The 13,728-nt window shown below is 48.3% G+C and overlaps 1 protein-coding gene across 1 annotated transcript in view; it reads right to left on the bottom strand.

Moving 5' to 3' along the window:
• MYO5B (myosin VB) overlaps nucleotides 1–13,728 on the bottom strand; it is a 145,863-nt gene that overhangs the window by 94,399 nt on the left and 37,736 nt on the right. Inside the window, exons 5-6 of the mRNA XM_066569163.1 lie at nucleotides 2,329–2,485; nucleotides 213–356 (exon numbers count right to left, since the gene is read on the bottom strand). Of these exons, the coding sequence (XP_066425260.1) occupies nucleotides 213–356; nucleotides 2,329–2,485 (301 nt within the window). The remainder of the gene's footprint in view (nucleotides 1–212; nucleotides 357–2,328; nucleotides 2,486–13,728) is intronic.

Here is a 13,728-nt window from a genome sequence, read left to right as displayed (position 1 = left end):
ACCATTCCATGATGATGATTCTGTGATGGGTGTGGCAGTGCTGGGGGGACAGCTGGATTCAGTGGCCTTAGAGGTCACTTCAACCTAAATGATTCTGTGGCTCTATTTGTAAAGAGATTTTTTTTTCTTACCCACAGAAAAGACCCAGACTATTGAGTTCCTGGAATTCATCACCCAAAAGAAAAAAAGGACAAAGCCCCACAACTCCTCACCTGAAACACAACCCGAGATTTTTCCAGCAGATATGTCCTCATGTTGGCACCAATGATGTGGTATCTTTTATCAAAGCCAATCTGAATGTATTTCCCAAAGCGGCTGCTGTTGTCATTCCTTGTTGTTTTAGCATTTCCAATGGCCTGCATAAAACAAACAAAATTAAACACTAAATTTCAATTGCATTTTTTAATTTCTTTAAACACTTCGATTTGCAATCAGTGTTATATAAACAAGTCACAGCAGGTTTTGAGGGAAGCCCCTTCCCAGATGCAGAAGGCAGAGGAGCAATGTGACTTTGGGGACGACTCTTCACTGAAAAGGGTTTTTATAGGAGAAAAATGCATACAAATAACAACAAATATTTGTACAGTAATTACACCATCCGCATCCCAAAAGCCTCAATATTTGTGTTCCACCTTATAGGATGTCCCCACCATTGTTCAGGGTCAACACCAGCAGCTTCCCTGGATGGGTCTCCTTCCCCCACAAGCCCCTTTACCTCAGGGTTTTTCTGCAAACCAGGCAGTTTTCTTTTATGTTTTTTTCTGCATAGGCAATGTTCTCATCAAGTTCCAATGAAGACAGGCAGGTTGCCTGGCCTCAGCATTTAGAAATTACAGCCAGAACTGAACACAGGCAGGAAAATTAGAGCAATAAAATTCTGGGGTCATATAGAAGAATAGTGTGCACCATGAATTTTTTTCTTGGATGGTTTTAAGCCCCCCCCCCCCCCCCCCCCCCCCCGGTATTGCAGCTACATTTCACAGAGGCAGGGGAGATGGGTGAGGAAAGGAGTAAAGTTTAAGCAGGTTTAAAGGAGTAAACCAGGCTTAACCAGGAGTAAACCTACATAAAACCAGCCAGTTTTCTCCATCAGCCACACACCTGCTGGCTTTTCTTACTGCTCACCTGCAGCACCACTGGCCTGGACACTGCAGCTCACCCTCATGGGTGTCAGACCACAGGTGCTGCTTGTCAGGCTGTGTCTCACCCCAGATCAGCCACCCCCTCTGTGTGTGTCAGACAATCTGGCACGAGGCACCGTGAGGGGAAGCCTCCCTAAAGGCTGAGCCAAGCCTAAGGTTAAGCACAGGACAACACCACGCTCCACTAAAGCAGCATTGGTGGCTCCTGCCTTGCAAAGAAAGTCACACGAGTCTGAAGAGCTTCATGGGCTTTGGAAAAGCCCAGATCAGCTGAAGGTACTTCATGGCTTCAAAACGGGATTTAGGCACTCAGACATTTACTTTCAGCATCTGGCTTCAGCGAAAGGAAAACAAAGCTGATTTTCCCCTTTCTTCTGTATTTATAAGAAGAATTCTTTTCCTTCAGAGCAGGGATTTCCTTGTAATGAGACTCATTCCCCTATCACAGATCATCTGGGTTGGGAAAGCCCTCCCAGACCATTGAGCCCAACTTGTGCTTGATGCCCACCTTGTCACCAGCCCAGAGCACTCAGTGCCATGTCCAAGCTTTCCTTGGACATTTCCAGGGATGGGCACTCCAACACATCCCCGGGCAGCCCCTTCCAATGCCTGATGACCCTTTCCATGAAGAAATTCCTGCTGATGTCGAGCCTAAACCTCCCATGGCACAGCTTAAGACTATGTCCTTTGTCCTGTTGCTGTTGCCTAGGGAAAGAGGCTGGTACATGATCGATAGCAACAGAAAACTAACAAAAAATAAAAATTAATTTAAATATCTCAGATTAATCCCTCTTTCTCTATTCCATGTTTGTACAACAAAACAAGGAGATTAGGGGGCACCATGCAGTGACAAAGGAGTTAGAAGATGATAAAACACTGACAATGCCAGCTGCACTGCTTGGGCTCTCCACTCTGGAGCCCCAACAAAGCCCAGCTCCTGGACATGTGCTGGGGATACTCAGGCTCAGCTTTAAGACCATCAAATGCAGGTGCAATTGGGGTGCGTTGGGGTCTAAATTGGGGTCTGAAGGGAGGCTGTTGGTGCCTCTCTGCATTTCAGCCCAGCTCCAGGACACTGTTATGCTGTAAATCAAACCTGTCTCTCAAGCCCCCAGGAATTCTCACTGTCCTTGTGACTGACGGCAAGACAGAGTGATCAGGACAAAGGAAAGGAAGCAGCTTTTACCTCCATGATGGGGCTGGAGGCCAGGACTTTGGTTTCGATGTTGGTCTCGCTGGCGGAGCCCCCGACGGTGGCGAAGAAGCGCATGGCGTATTTGGCAGAGACCGTCTTGCCCGCCCCCGACTCCCCGCTGACAATGATGGACTGGTTCTTCTCCTCCCTGGGGGGAGCCAGAGCAGCAGAGTCAATGAAAGATAAGCTCCTCTGAGTTAATCCATTTTCCTGTCGGCTGTTTGCACCCTCATCCCGTCTCGCCGGTCCCTCGCCCTGTGGCCACCCATGTTACAGACACTGGATTTCTTCTGGACTAGGAAAGGAACAGTGAGTAATACACAGCTGTGACACTTCCCAGAGAACACATGGAGGACACTGGACATCTCCAGAACACCCCCAGACACTGGACATCTCCAGGACATCCCCAAAGGCTTGCAGAGGCAGTGGGAACTGAGCCCCTGCATGAAGCACTGCTGCCTCCCTCATCCTGAGTCTCTGGGGAGCCCATTTCTCACACAACACCCAACATCTGCTGCTGGGCATCTGTCTGGAGAACCATTAACAGGCATTGGCTGAGTATCAGCTCCTAGTACTGTATATTTAATTTTCCCTCCCAGCTCCTTCACTCAAGCATTTGAGAACTTCGCTCATTAAAATACAGTCAACTTGTGAAAATTGCTTTTAAAACACAGTTACTCAGAAAGATTCCTCTACATTCAAAACACATTAAAAACACCAAAGTTGTAAAATCAAGCATCCTAAAATTGGGACACAGAAGATGTTACTTGATTCTCTGTGCAATTATATGAATATCAGTATTTTCACACAACTCCCAATATCTGGTTGAAACTTTGACAACCACAACAGAAAAGCAAGTCTGATATCAGGCTCACGCTAGTGACTCATCGCCAAACCCTGTGGCACTGTGAGGTCGCTGGAGTGCAGAGGTACTTCACCAGATACCTCCAGGGCACGGGACTTGGCACAGAGAAGCTGGGGGTGCACCATCTCATGCAGCTCTTGAGCCTTGCACAGAACACAAGCTCTTCCAAATGCCTTTTTCCCCTTGCAAAATTAATCATTCACACAAAAGCTGTTGCAGAAGTCACCATGAAATAGCCAGTCCTTCCCAGCGTGGTACCCTCCAGACACCTCCCAATAATTAATCTGTTTAACATGCTTGAGCTGCAAGGCAAAGAAAGAGCCAAGGCAGTAAGAGAAGCTCATTTTCAGACCTACATCCCTCCAGGAAAAGCTTTGCTGGCTCCAGGGCCAAGCTCCTCTGCTGCAGTGGGATTCACTCCCCAGGGCATCATCAGCACACAGCAAACCCAGCAACTCTGCAATTTGGCTGCAGACTTTGGGAAGGGCAGAGTTTTCACTGCAGGATTTGCTATAAGCTCCCAAAATACCCGAGCTCTTGGGTAAGCTGTAAGGACATAATTGAGTGTGTTTTTAAGTAAGATCAACTTAAGCTTCCCAGACTCTGCCCTGGCTTCCATGAATCACAGCTGAAAGCAGGCACAGAAAATCCCATACACAAGTACAACAATAAATTTATACCTTGCAGTTCTCTTGACATCAGGAAACATCATCAAAACACATTTCAATTTAAGATACTCAGTTCAAGTTTATACCAGATGAGGACAGAGGCTAAATGATTGCTATACCCCACTTTTGTACTTCCAACAAAGACACACAACACCATTACTTCCCTCCACTGTCAGGCACAAACATCTCAATTCCTTCAAGGCTCAGGATAATTGGTTTGAGAAAAAAACCTCAGCCAAGTCACATGTAGCATTTTGGTGCAGGCATGACTTTGAGACGCTTTCAGCAGCAGCGGACTGACAAGATAATTTCCAGCTCTCTCCATTTTTCAGACACCAATTCTCAAAGTGTATCTTAATCCATCCCCTAGCCAGCTAGCTCTCCTGGGCACCAACCAAGGGGAAGGCAAGAGGAGCCTCCAAGCACCCCAGCAGCCAGGCAGCAGTGCAGAAACACAGGCTGTGAGTGGGGCACACCCTCCTGAGAGCCAGAGCCAGCATCCCAGAGCCCTGTTCCCGGTGACTCACCCGGGTGGGGACAGCCTGCTCTCGCTAAGTCACGGCGCCGTGCCCTCAGCAGGCCTTGGCAAAGCCACCGAGGCTCTGCCACAGCCAGCTGGCAGCATCCAGGCACGGGGCTGCCAACGTGCCAGTCTCACACCTTTGGACTCCCACAGGTGTGCAGCAAATCTCTCCTGGCAGCACGAGCCGGCCAGCAGAGGAAAAGCAGTGCCAGCTCCACAGAGGGGAAGGGAAATTCAGCACCTGCCCCAGAAGGGAGCTGCGTGAGCCCACAGCAGCAGTTCCTGGGACAGCTGATGGCTGTCCTGACTGAACTCTGATTGCAGCTCCCCCATGCTTTGATCATCTTCAGGGAGGTGGGCTGCCAGTCTCTCCTTACAGGGAACAAGTGAAAGGACGAGAGGAAACAGCCTCAAGCTGTGACAGGGAAGGCTTAGATTGGATATCTGTAATCATTTCTTTATGGAAGGGGCTGCCAAGCCTCAGCACAGGCTGCTGGGAAGTGACGGAGTCCCGCTGCCTGGAAGTGTTCAAACAAGGTGTGGTTGTGGCACTTGGGGACATGGTTAAGGTGAACATGCTGGTGGTGTTGGCTGACAGCTGGACCTGATCTCAGAGGCCTTTTCCAGCCTTAGTGGATCCATGGTTTCAGTGACTCATGGGCTGAGCTCCATCAGTGAAATCCCACACTGGCCATCAGCAGGACCCAACAGACAAAATTCCTGTCAGCTGCCAAGAAAGGGGCAGAGAGAGGTTCTGGCATGGGCTGCAGGGGTGGATGAACAGGCTGTCCTTGGTCAGAGGAAAGGGAGAAGCAGGAGCGAGAGGTGACAACCAAAATCCCTGCAAAAGGAGCTCTGCAAATGCAAAGCTGTCTTGGCTTAGAGCCACACTTGCCTCAAAGTTGCTTCAGAATGATTGTTTCCCACCCTGCTCTGCATGACAGGTACGGCCAAAGTGGCACATTTCAGATAACATTTCCCTGCCACTTTTCTCTTGAAGCCATGAGACAAAAGTTCCACCAGTCTGGAAGTGAGTCTTCAGCTAAATGAGGCCAAAATGTCAAAAGATGCATTACCTGGCATCCAGACAGCATTGCTGCAAGGTAGTATTTGGTAACCCATTTTTATCTCTTTAAGATTCACAATTCTTGTCACCAATTTTGACCTCTTTCATAACTTCTCTATTACCAGCTATTGGGATGGGCCAGGCTGGGAAGACAGAGACCAACCCACCTAAGAGCCCAGCTAAGGAACAGCCCACGGTTCCCCTGGGCTTCAGATCCCATCACAAAAATGCCTTTAAGTGGCATTCTGAGTGCTTTATGCTTCCCTCTGGCTTGCCCCCTTTAAAACAGACATTTGCCAAAAGACACTAAGCCTAGTGACAAAACTATGGCCAACACAACTTACTGCTACTGCAGCCACTCTGCCAGGTCCCATTTTCCCAGAGTTTCCCAAGAATTTACCCTAATGGTTGATGTGCTGCAATATGAAATGGGCCAGGTGAGCTCTCCATGGCACAAAAAAAACTTTTGGATTATATCAATAACATAAAATGAAAAGAAAGCTGCTCTTAGCAGGCCACTCAACCTCCTGCATTTACAGTAATATGTCTCTTCTGGGTTTTTTGGTGGATAGTGCATGTTCAGACATTTATTTTCCAAGTTCAGGAATAAAAGCTTTCAGGAATAAAGGCTGCAGAGCCTTTCCAGTGTACAAGTTAACCAACTGCTGGTGCCAGCAGGGGAAGATGGATGAACCCCACAGAGCAGCTGGCAGCACACAGGATGCTCAGGCAGCAGAAATGGTTAAAGCCAGGCAGGAGGTGTTTGTGTTCAGTGTGGAATAAAAGACACTGAAATGTTTGGCCACCATGCAGGCACAGTGTGTGACACGGCTGCTTAAAATACATTCAATTTTGGCAGTGCCAGCACAGGAGAAAATTGTTATTGAAAAGAACCTGAGTAAAATGAAGTGTCTGTGGGTGAATACTGCCTCTGCTGCAGCATGGCAGTGCTGCCCCATCTCCTCCTGGGGCTGGGCAGGCTCCTGTTCACCTCAGGGCTCCCACCACAGCTTTTTATGCTGCCACAAAGTACATCAAGGGCTCCTCTCCCTATGCCTCAAAGCTCACACGATGCTCAGGCTGGAAAACCACACCACGATCTGGGCTACGGCCCCCAGCCATCAGCGAGGCAAACAAAACCACAAGGGAGCAGAAGTCCAGCCAGAACAAGATCCAGAACAGTTTCTTCAATGCAAGAAGCATCAGCAGCTCCAGAGGTGCTTTGGAGGTGGGTAAGACCTCTTTCTGCAGGTGTTTGCCAGCTTAAGAGCAATGCCCCACAAGACCACGCACAGTAGGAGATGGGTGATGTCTCCATCCAGCAAAACTAGAAGGGGGTCACTGGTGCTTTTACAACACGTGAAAAACAGCGTGGAATCATAGAAATGCTAGGGTTGGGGAGGACCTTTAAAGGCCATCTAGAAAAGGCCATGAACAGGGACACCTTCCACTACCCCAGGTTGCTCCAATCCCCATCCAGCTCATCCTCGAACATTTCCAAATATGAGGCAGCCTCAGCTGCTCTGGGCAGCCTGTAGAAATTCCTTCTTTATATCTGCTCTAGTAGTCTAACAGATACGATTTTTGAAAGACAACATCTGAAGGTGCTGCCCAAGGCAAACAAAGTCAATTGGCTATGAAGAGAAAGGGCACCTCAGATTCCTTTGCTGATTAGCACTGGCTGCTAATTGCCAGCCTTTACATCCAGGGAACATATTTCCCTGTCTGTTTAAGCAGTCAGTCCTTCACCTGCAGCAACACAGAGAACACTTCTGCCCTCAGAGGAGCCCTAAAAGAGCCTGGAAAAGGTGTGGAGAAGCATCCACACCCCAAGCTGCCCAGCTAAACACAGAGGAATCTGCATCAGAGCAGTCAGAGGTGTGGCAGTGCTCAGTGTTTCCATGTGGAGCCCACACCACTCTAATATATCCAGAGCAGAACATCCCTGTAAAATCCTCACTTCAGAAAAGGGGATGGTCAAGCCACTGCAACAAAGAAGGGTTTGAATCCAGGGATGGCTCTCATCACTGCTCTGCCAGAGACAGAGGAGACAGGGGACACCTCAGTGCAGATATTTACACCCTCAGCCTTCAGCAACACTGCGTGAAAACAGTATTTGAAGACAAATATACCCAAAATGTTCTTCGGACACATATATCACCAGTCTGAATTTTTCCCAAGTCATCTTTCTTTAAAGCAATAATCCAAACACATGAGGAGGGACCTGGAACATCTAGGATTTGTTTTCATGGTCACCCCTTCAGAAAATCACCACTGGCACAAGGAGCTTAACTGCACAACTTTATCCTGATCTCTGCAGCGGGAACAAAACCAGTTGCACTAAAAACACAGCTTTTCCAAGAGGGAAAAGGATCTGGAATAAATGAAGGCAGAGCCAGACCCTGTGAATAATTGTCAGGGGTCACTCCAGCTTTAATCCCAGATCTGACACTAATTCTCTGTGTCGTGGAACGAGTCAATAAGTCTCTCCACCATGGAAATCATATTTAACCTACTTCTTTCAGGTTGCTTGGAGGATTAGTGCTCATAAAGCAATCTGAAGATTAAAAATCCTTTAAGTACTGTGGTTTGAATTGAGCCTGACCACAATGAGAACACCCACAAAAGCCCTGATGCATTTCTCCATTGTCAGTGCTGCAAAGGCTAAGAGTGAGCATAGCTACTGCACTGTGTTGCTAGAAATAAAAAAAATGCAAAAAATAAAATATAAAAATAAAAAAAAAAAAAATAAAAAATAAAATTTTAAAAATAACAAATTTAATTACCACTGGGTTCCACTCCTCAAGTGCTAATGACAGTGATGCAAAACTGAGACAATACAACTCTGCTTTCAAATGAACAAACAGAAGTTGCACTCTGGAGGTGAAAATCAGAGGGTTGCAGCACGGTATCACAGAGAAAAACTTTCTCTAAAGTGGTCTCTGAACCCAAGAGTTGTTCCCATTTCTGTGGGATAACTGGAATTTGGAGCAGCATCACTGATGAGAGTGGCAGCAGCTTCTTTTACTTGTTGGATCTAATTTGGGTTTTTAGAATCCCTGGCATTGTTACTCGGCCAAACAGAAAACCACAACTTAGGGGCAGTTACACTTTTCCCTCAGAGAAACCCAAGAAGATATTTTTCATCCAGTTGAACAAGAATGTTTAAGGACTTGTTTTCTGTTTACATTTCCAAATATCAGCTGTAAATGCACATTTTATGGTGCAGCTGCTGAAACCAGCAGGGCTACAAGGACAGATTTTCACGAGCTGCACATTCATTTGAGTCATTTTTTACTCTGTACCTTCCATAAATGGCATGGATTATCCTATGAAACCTTTTTTTTGGTCTTTCTTTTTTACACAGAAAACTATATTTAACATAGATAATTTTCTTTTTGTAGGGATAACTTTTGATACAGAGGCATGTACCCATGGGGGAAAAAACCACTGTTTTCACCAACAATCTACACCCATATTAGAGCTTCAAAATACATTCTGGTCACAAAGAACGAGTTGGATTCCAAAGAGGTGGACTTGATTTGAACTTGATCATCCCGATGGGTCCCTTCCAGCTCAGCATGTTCTATGATTCTGAGATGCACTGGGGGTGATGCTGTCCCTGGTTACCCTGTGCAGCTTTGGAGCCCATCTGCTCACACCCCACTGGCTTTCAGCAAGGAGCCAGACAGAAAATGTGGCCTTCAATGTCTCAGTTGCCTGGTGAATAGCCTAAAAGTAGCATTTTGGCCCAGAATGGGCAAGGATGAGCACACACATGGGGACCAGGCAAGGTACAGCATTGACCTCCTCCTGCGCGGCACGCTCCACCAGCTTGGCGGGGCAGGGCTGCTCCCTCTCCTTAATACTCATCCATGCCACATTCCCAAGGCCAGGACCAAACCCCATGGAGCAGACCACGGCATCTCTGCAGAGGTCAGAGTTCTTCCAGGAGGTGTTCCAGTGCTCCAGGCATTTTCCCCACGGGAGCGCTGGGACTCCCACAGGCCCCGGCCTGTTCATGCCCCTTCTCCCCAAACACTCCACACAGCCGGCTGGAAACGCCCCTCCAACAGCACAGAAAACCCTCACGGCTGTGAGTTTCTGTGAAATGCTGAGCTGTGTCCAGTCTGGATGACCTTCTGGCAGGACTGGTGCCCTGCACATCCCATCAGGGAGGAATATAAGCTCCATTTCAGCGCTCCAGGCATTTTCCCCACGGGAGCACTGGGGCTCCCACAGGCCCCGGCCTGTTCATGCCCCTTCTGCCCAAACACTCCACACAGCCGGCTGGAGACACCCTTCCAACAGCACAGAAAACCCTCACGGCTCTGAGTTTCTTTGAAATGCTGAGCTGTGTCCAGTCTGGATGACCTTCTGGCAGGACTGGTGCCTCACACACCCTGTCGGGGAGGAACACAAGCTCCTCGGCCTCACAGAAACAAGGTCAGCAATTCCTTTGTGTGCTGTTCCCAAGGAGAGCAAAACACGCACCCGGCCAGCTTCCCCAGCTCTCTGGCACCCTGATGCTCTGTTCTGTGCTGGGATCACACCACAAAGCATCCCTGGCTCCAGCCCAGGCCACCTGCAAGCTGCTGGAGTGCTGCACAGGGAGGAGGCTTGGGGCTGCGTCCTCCCAAAAAGCACCACACACAGGAAGGAGCCATGGGATGCTGTGCCAGCAGATCAGCTCTGGAGCACCAGGAGGACAGGTCAGTTGTTATTCCACCCCATGCCAGTCTCAGAAAGAACTGACCGACCACCATTCTAAGCTACTGCTGCTTGGAAAACTCCCACACTGCCATCTGACTAATGAATCAATTGATGAACATTAAGAAAACCCCAGAAAGGGATTTTCAGAAACCACGCTCTGGGTTCCCCATCCCGAGACCTCCAGAAGTTCACTGAGGGTGTGGGGTGGACAGAAGTGTCTGGGAGGTGGGCAAGGCCAATGACAAGTCTTTGGGCTCTCATGTAATTATGCTGCTCATAAATGCTGTTTTGAATGTTTAATGATACTTGGTGTTGCAGCTGCCTCCCCTCAGAGCTCCAGCAGTTCTCCTGCATCACAGCAGTAGTTACATGTTTGATGTAGGCTATTATCCCTCCTTCCTGGTCAGTGATACTTCACACACGCACTCATTACTTTCAAGCCTTTCTCTACCTTAAGCTTTCCCATGCCAGTTCTGTCCCATTTATGCTTATTTATGATTTTTCTATAGGGAATGTTTCATTTATTATTAAATCTGCTACTGAATAGCACAATCCTTATTCCAAATTGCCAAAAAGAAAAAAAAAAACCCCTACATTTTAAAAAAGCTCATTAGTTGGCCACTTCTCAGAGCATCTCTGTCCTCTCCCACAGCAAGTAAGACTAGAGGGTGTCTCCTCCAGTTCTTGGGAAACATTTCCTGGAGTGTCTCCCAATTTTTTTTTTTCTACATATCACCTCAAGAGAAGAAAAGCAATCCCGAGGGTCCTACACCAGCACCATCACATTCATGGGATAGCTCTTGCAAAACTTCCCCTCATTCCCATCCCACTTTCAGCTCTAAACAGAAGAAAACTCCCTCAGCTTTGCAGCTTCCTGAATTCAAGGCTCTTGAGTTATTTTTCTTCTGGTCCCCTTTTTAGACTAGAGCTTTACTTTTGGTATGATCCCTGCTGCACAGCCCTGGTGAGGTGCAGCACAGCTCAGCCCCCCAGCTCCCTGCAAGCCCCTACCCAGCCTCATTCCCCTGGAGACAAAACCCTTCCCTGCCTTTAATATAACACAGGATTCAGCCTTATTTACTGTGCCAGTCTGATTCCCCTTGCATCTCTGTCGGGGGTTAATCTCTCTTTTTAACTCCTATCTGCTCTCTCTTTGTACAGCTTTAAATCCTCCTGTAAAAGCTTGAAATGTGAAGTGCTATGAAAGGACATCCCCCACTGTGCCCACACCCCTCCCTGAGTCTATTTCCCTGTGTGCAGGACTGTTGCTGCAATTTCTGCTCTTTTCCAGCTCCAGCATTCCCCCCAGAGCAGGAAAGGGAGCCCTGGTCACCTCAGGCAGCCCCAGTGGCACCTGCCTCTCTGCAGGACACAGACATTTCCCCTGTGGCTGCAGGGAGCAGAGATTTTGACAGTGCAGTGCAAAGCCTGGGTGCTCTAACTTCCAATAAAAATGGAAAACCACTGCTACACAGAGTTTCCTATCTGCTGTCCAAGTGTTTGGTGGCAGGAGCGGCGTGTGGGCACTGGGGCTGAAGGGAGGAGATACCCTATTTCCATACAATTTACAATTCAGGAATTACACAACAGATGCTGAGCCTGGTTGGAGCTGCAGACACCAGGCAGGGGTTATCTGGTACCCACTGAGCTGCAGTTCAGACAAGATATGCAGAAGTTGAACTCATCCATCAAATCAGTCCTGCATTTCTTATTTTATTTCTTCTGCAAGAATTATCAACAAGACTCTGAGCAGATCCTCAAGTAGGGAAGGAGGAAGCTCCAGTCCAGCCAACAGGTCACCAGGACAGCTGCCTTCCCACTGACATTGCAAGGGTCAGGTAAGGCCTGCAGAGCCCTTCTGTGCTCCTGGCAGAACGTCACACTGTTCTGCAGTTTGGAATTAGCAGTTTCATGTGAAACAGACCCAAGATATTTTTTTCCTGGCCTCATAGAACAGCTTTGCAGGGAATGCACCTGTGAAAGCACTGGCCAGATGGAGGCACCAAGGAATAAAGCCCACAGCACTTGACCCAGTCCTTGCACTTCTCAGGAGGCTTTCACAAGCCCCTTTACTACCCGAGATCTCTGGACACTGGCCTCCCTTTGTGTCCATCACCTGGCATGGGCTGCTGCCATGTCACACCATTCAGGGCCCAGGTTGAGGCTCCTTTTCTCCAGTCTGAGCCCCTTCCCAGTTCTCTCAGCCTCTCCTGGGGCTCCAGCCCCTTCCCAGCCCCATTCCCTTCCCTGGACACACTCCAGGCCCCCTCATGTCCTTCTTGCCATGAAAGCTCAGAGCTGTCCCCAGCTTGGCCTCGTCAGTGCTGGCACAGAGCAGTGTGAAACGTGCTGCTCAGGTCAGGCTGACTGCAGCAGAAATGCAGGTTTTCAAGAGGGAATTTTTGCCAGACTCCGGGCTCCTACCCAGAGGGGTGACACACAGGGAAATCAGAGCCAGGATGTGGGCACACAAGGCATCTTTTGTTCCTCTGCGAGAAAAGCAAGAATCAGCCAGGCCATCAGCAGCTGTGCTGTCCTTCTGTGTGACCATGGCACAGCTTCCAGACTGCCCCCAGGAGGGCAAATACCTTCTGTGGCCCCCCAGCCACACTGCACCTCTCCAGGACAGGACCCTGACCAGAGCAGGTGCCTGCACTGCCCTGCAGGCAATCCATGTCCCAAGGCACTCACTGTTCCCAACTCAGGGACAATAACAATCACTAAATGATCCATCCTTCCAGCATCCCAGCACCCCTAACCATCACTAAATGATCCATCCTTCCACCATCCCAACACTACCAACCATCCCCATCACTATCACTAAATGATCTCTCCTTCCACCATCCCAGCACCACCAACCTTCACTACCAACCACTAATGATCCATCCTTCCACCACCCCAGCAGCACTAATCATCACAAAATTATCCATCCTTCCACCATCTCAACACCACTAACCATCACCACTACTAACAATCACTAATGATCCATCCTTCCACCATCTCAACACCACTAATCATCACAAAATTATCCATCCTTCCACCATCTCAACACCACTAACCATCACCACCACTAACAATCACTAATGATCCATCCTTCCACCATCCCAGCACCCCTAGCCATCACACCTCTAACAATCACTGGATGATCCATCCTTCCACCCTCCCACACTTGACTCCACCGCCTCCAGCAGCAGCACTTGGAGCAAACTGACTCCATGCTGCTCATTTTGTTTAAAACAACACTGTTTCAGTGAACTGAGTGTGTTTAGTCCCACACTGGGTATCTGGGGAGTTTCTAAAGAGCTGGCCACTGTAAAAATTAGAGGATGTTTCATTTGAATTTTAATCACTTGCCTATTTTTGTTTGGTTTTTCTTTTTTAACCTGTTTCACATGCAAGGGCTGCAAAACATCCTCTTTGTGAAAAGCTCATACTTGAGGGGAGTTTTAACACACACTGAATCCACTGTAGGTGTTCAGGTGCTTTATGAAAAATTCTGACTCAAAAAAGGGATCAATGCTGTTACGCAACATCTGCAGCACCACCAACGGCTTTT

The sequence above is a fragment of the Molothrus aeneus genome, chromosome Z (assembly GCF_037042795.1).
Source record: "Molothrus aeneus isolate 106 chromosome Z, BPBGC_Maene_1.0, whole genome shotgun sequence".
NCBI classification, from domain to species: Eukaryota; Metazoa; Chordata; class Aves; order Passeriformes; family Icteridae; genus Molothrus; species Molothrus aeneus.
Note: the sequence above shows the minus strand (reverse complement) of the source record. Positions and strands in the feature narration are given on the sequence as shown.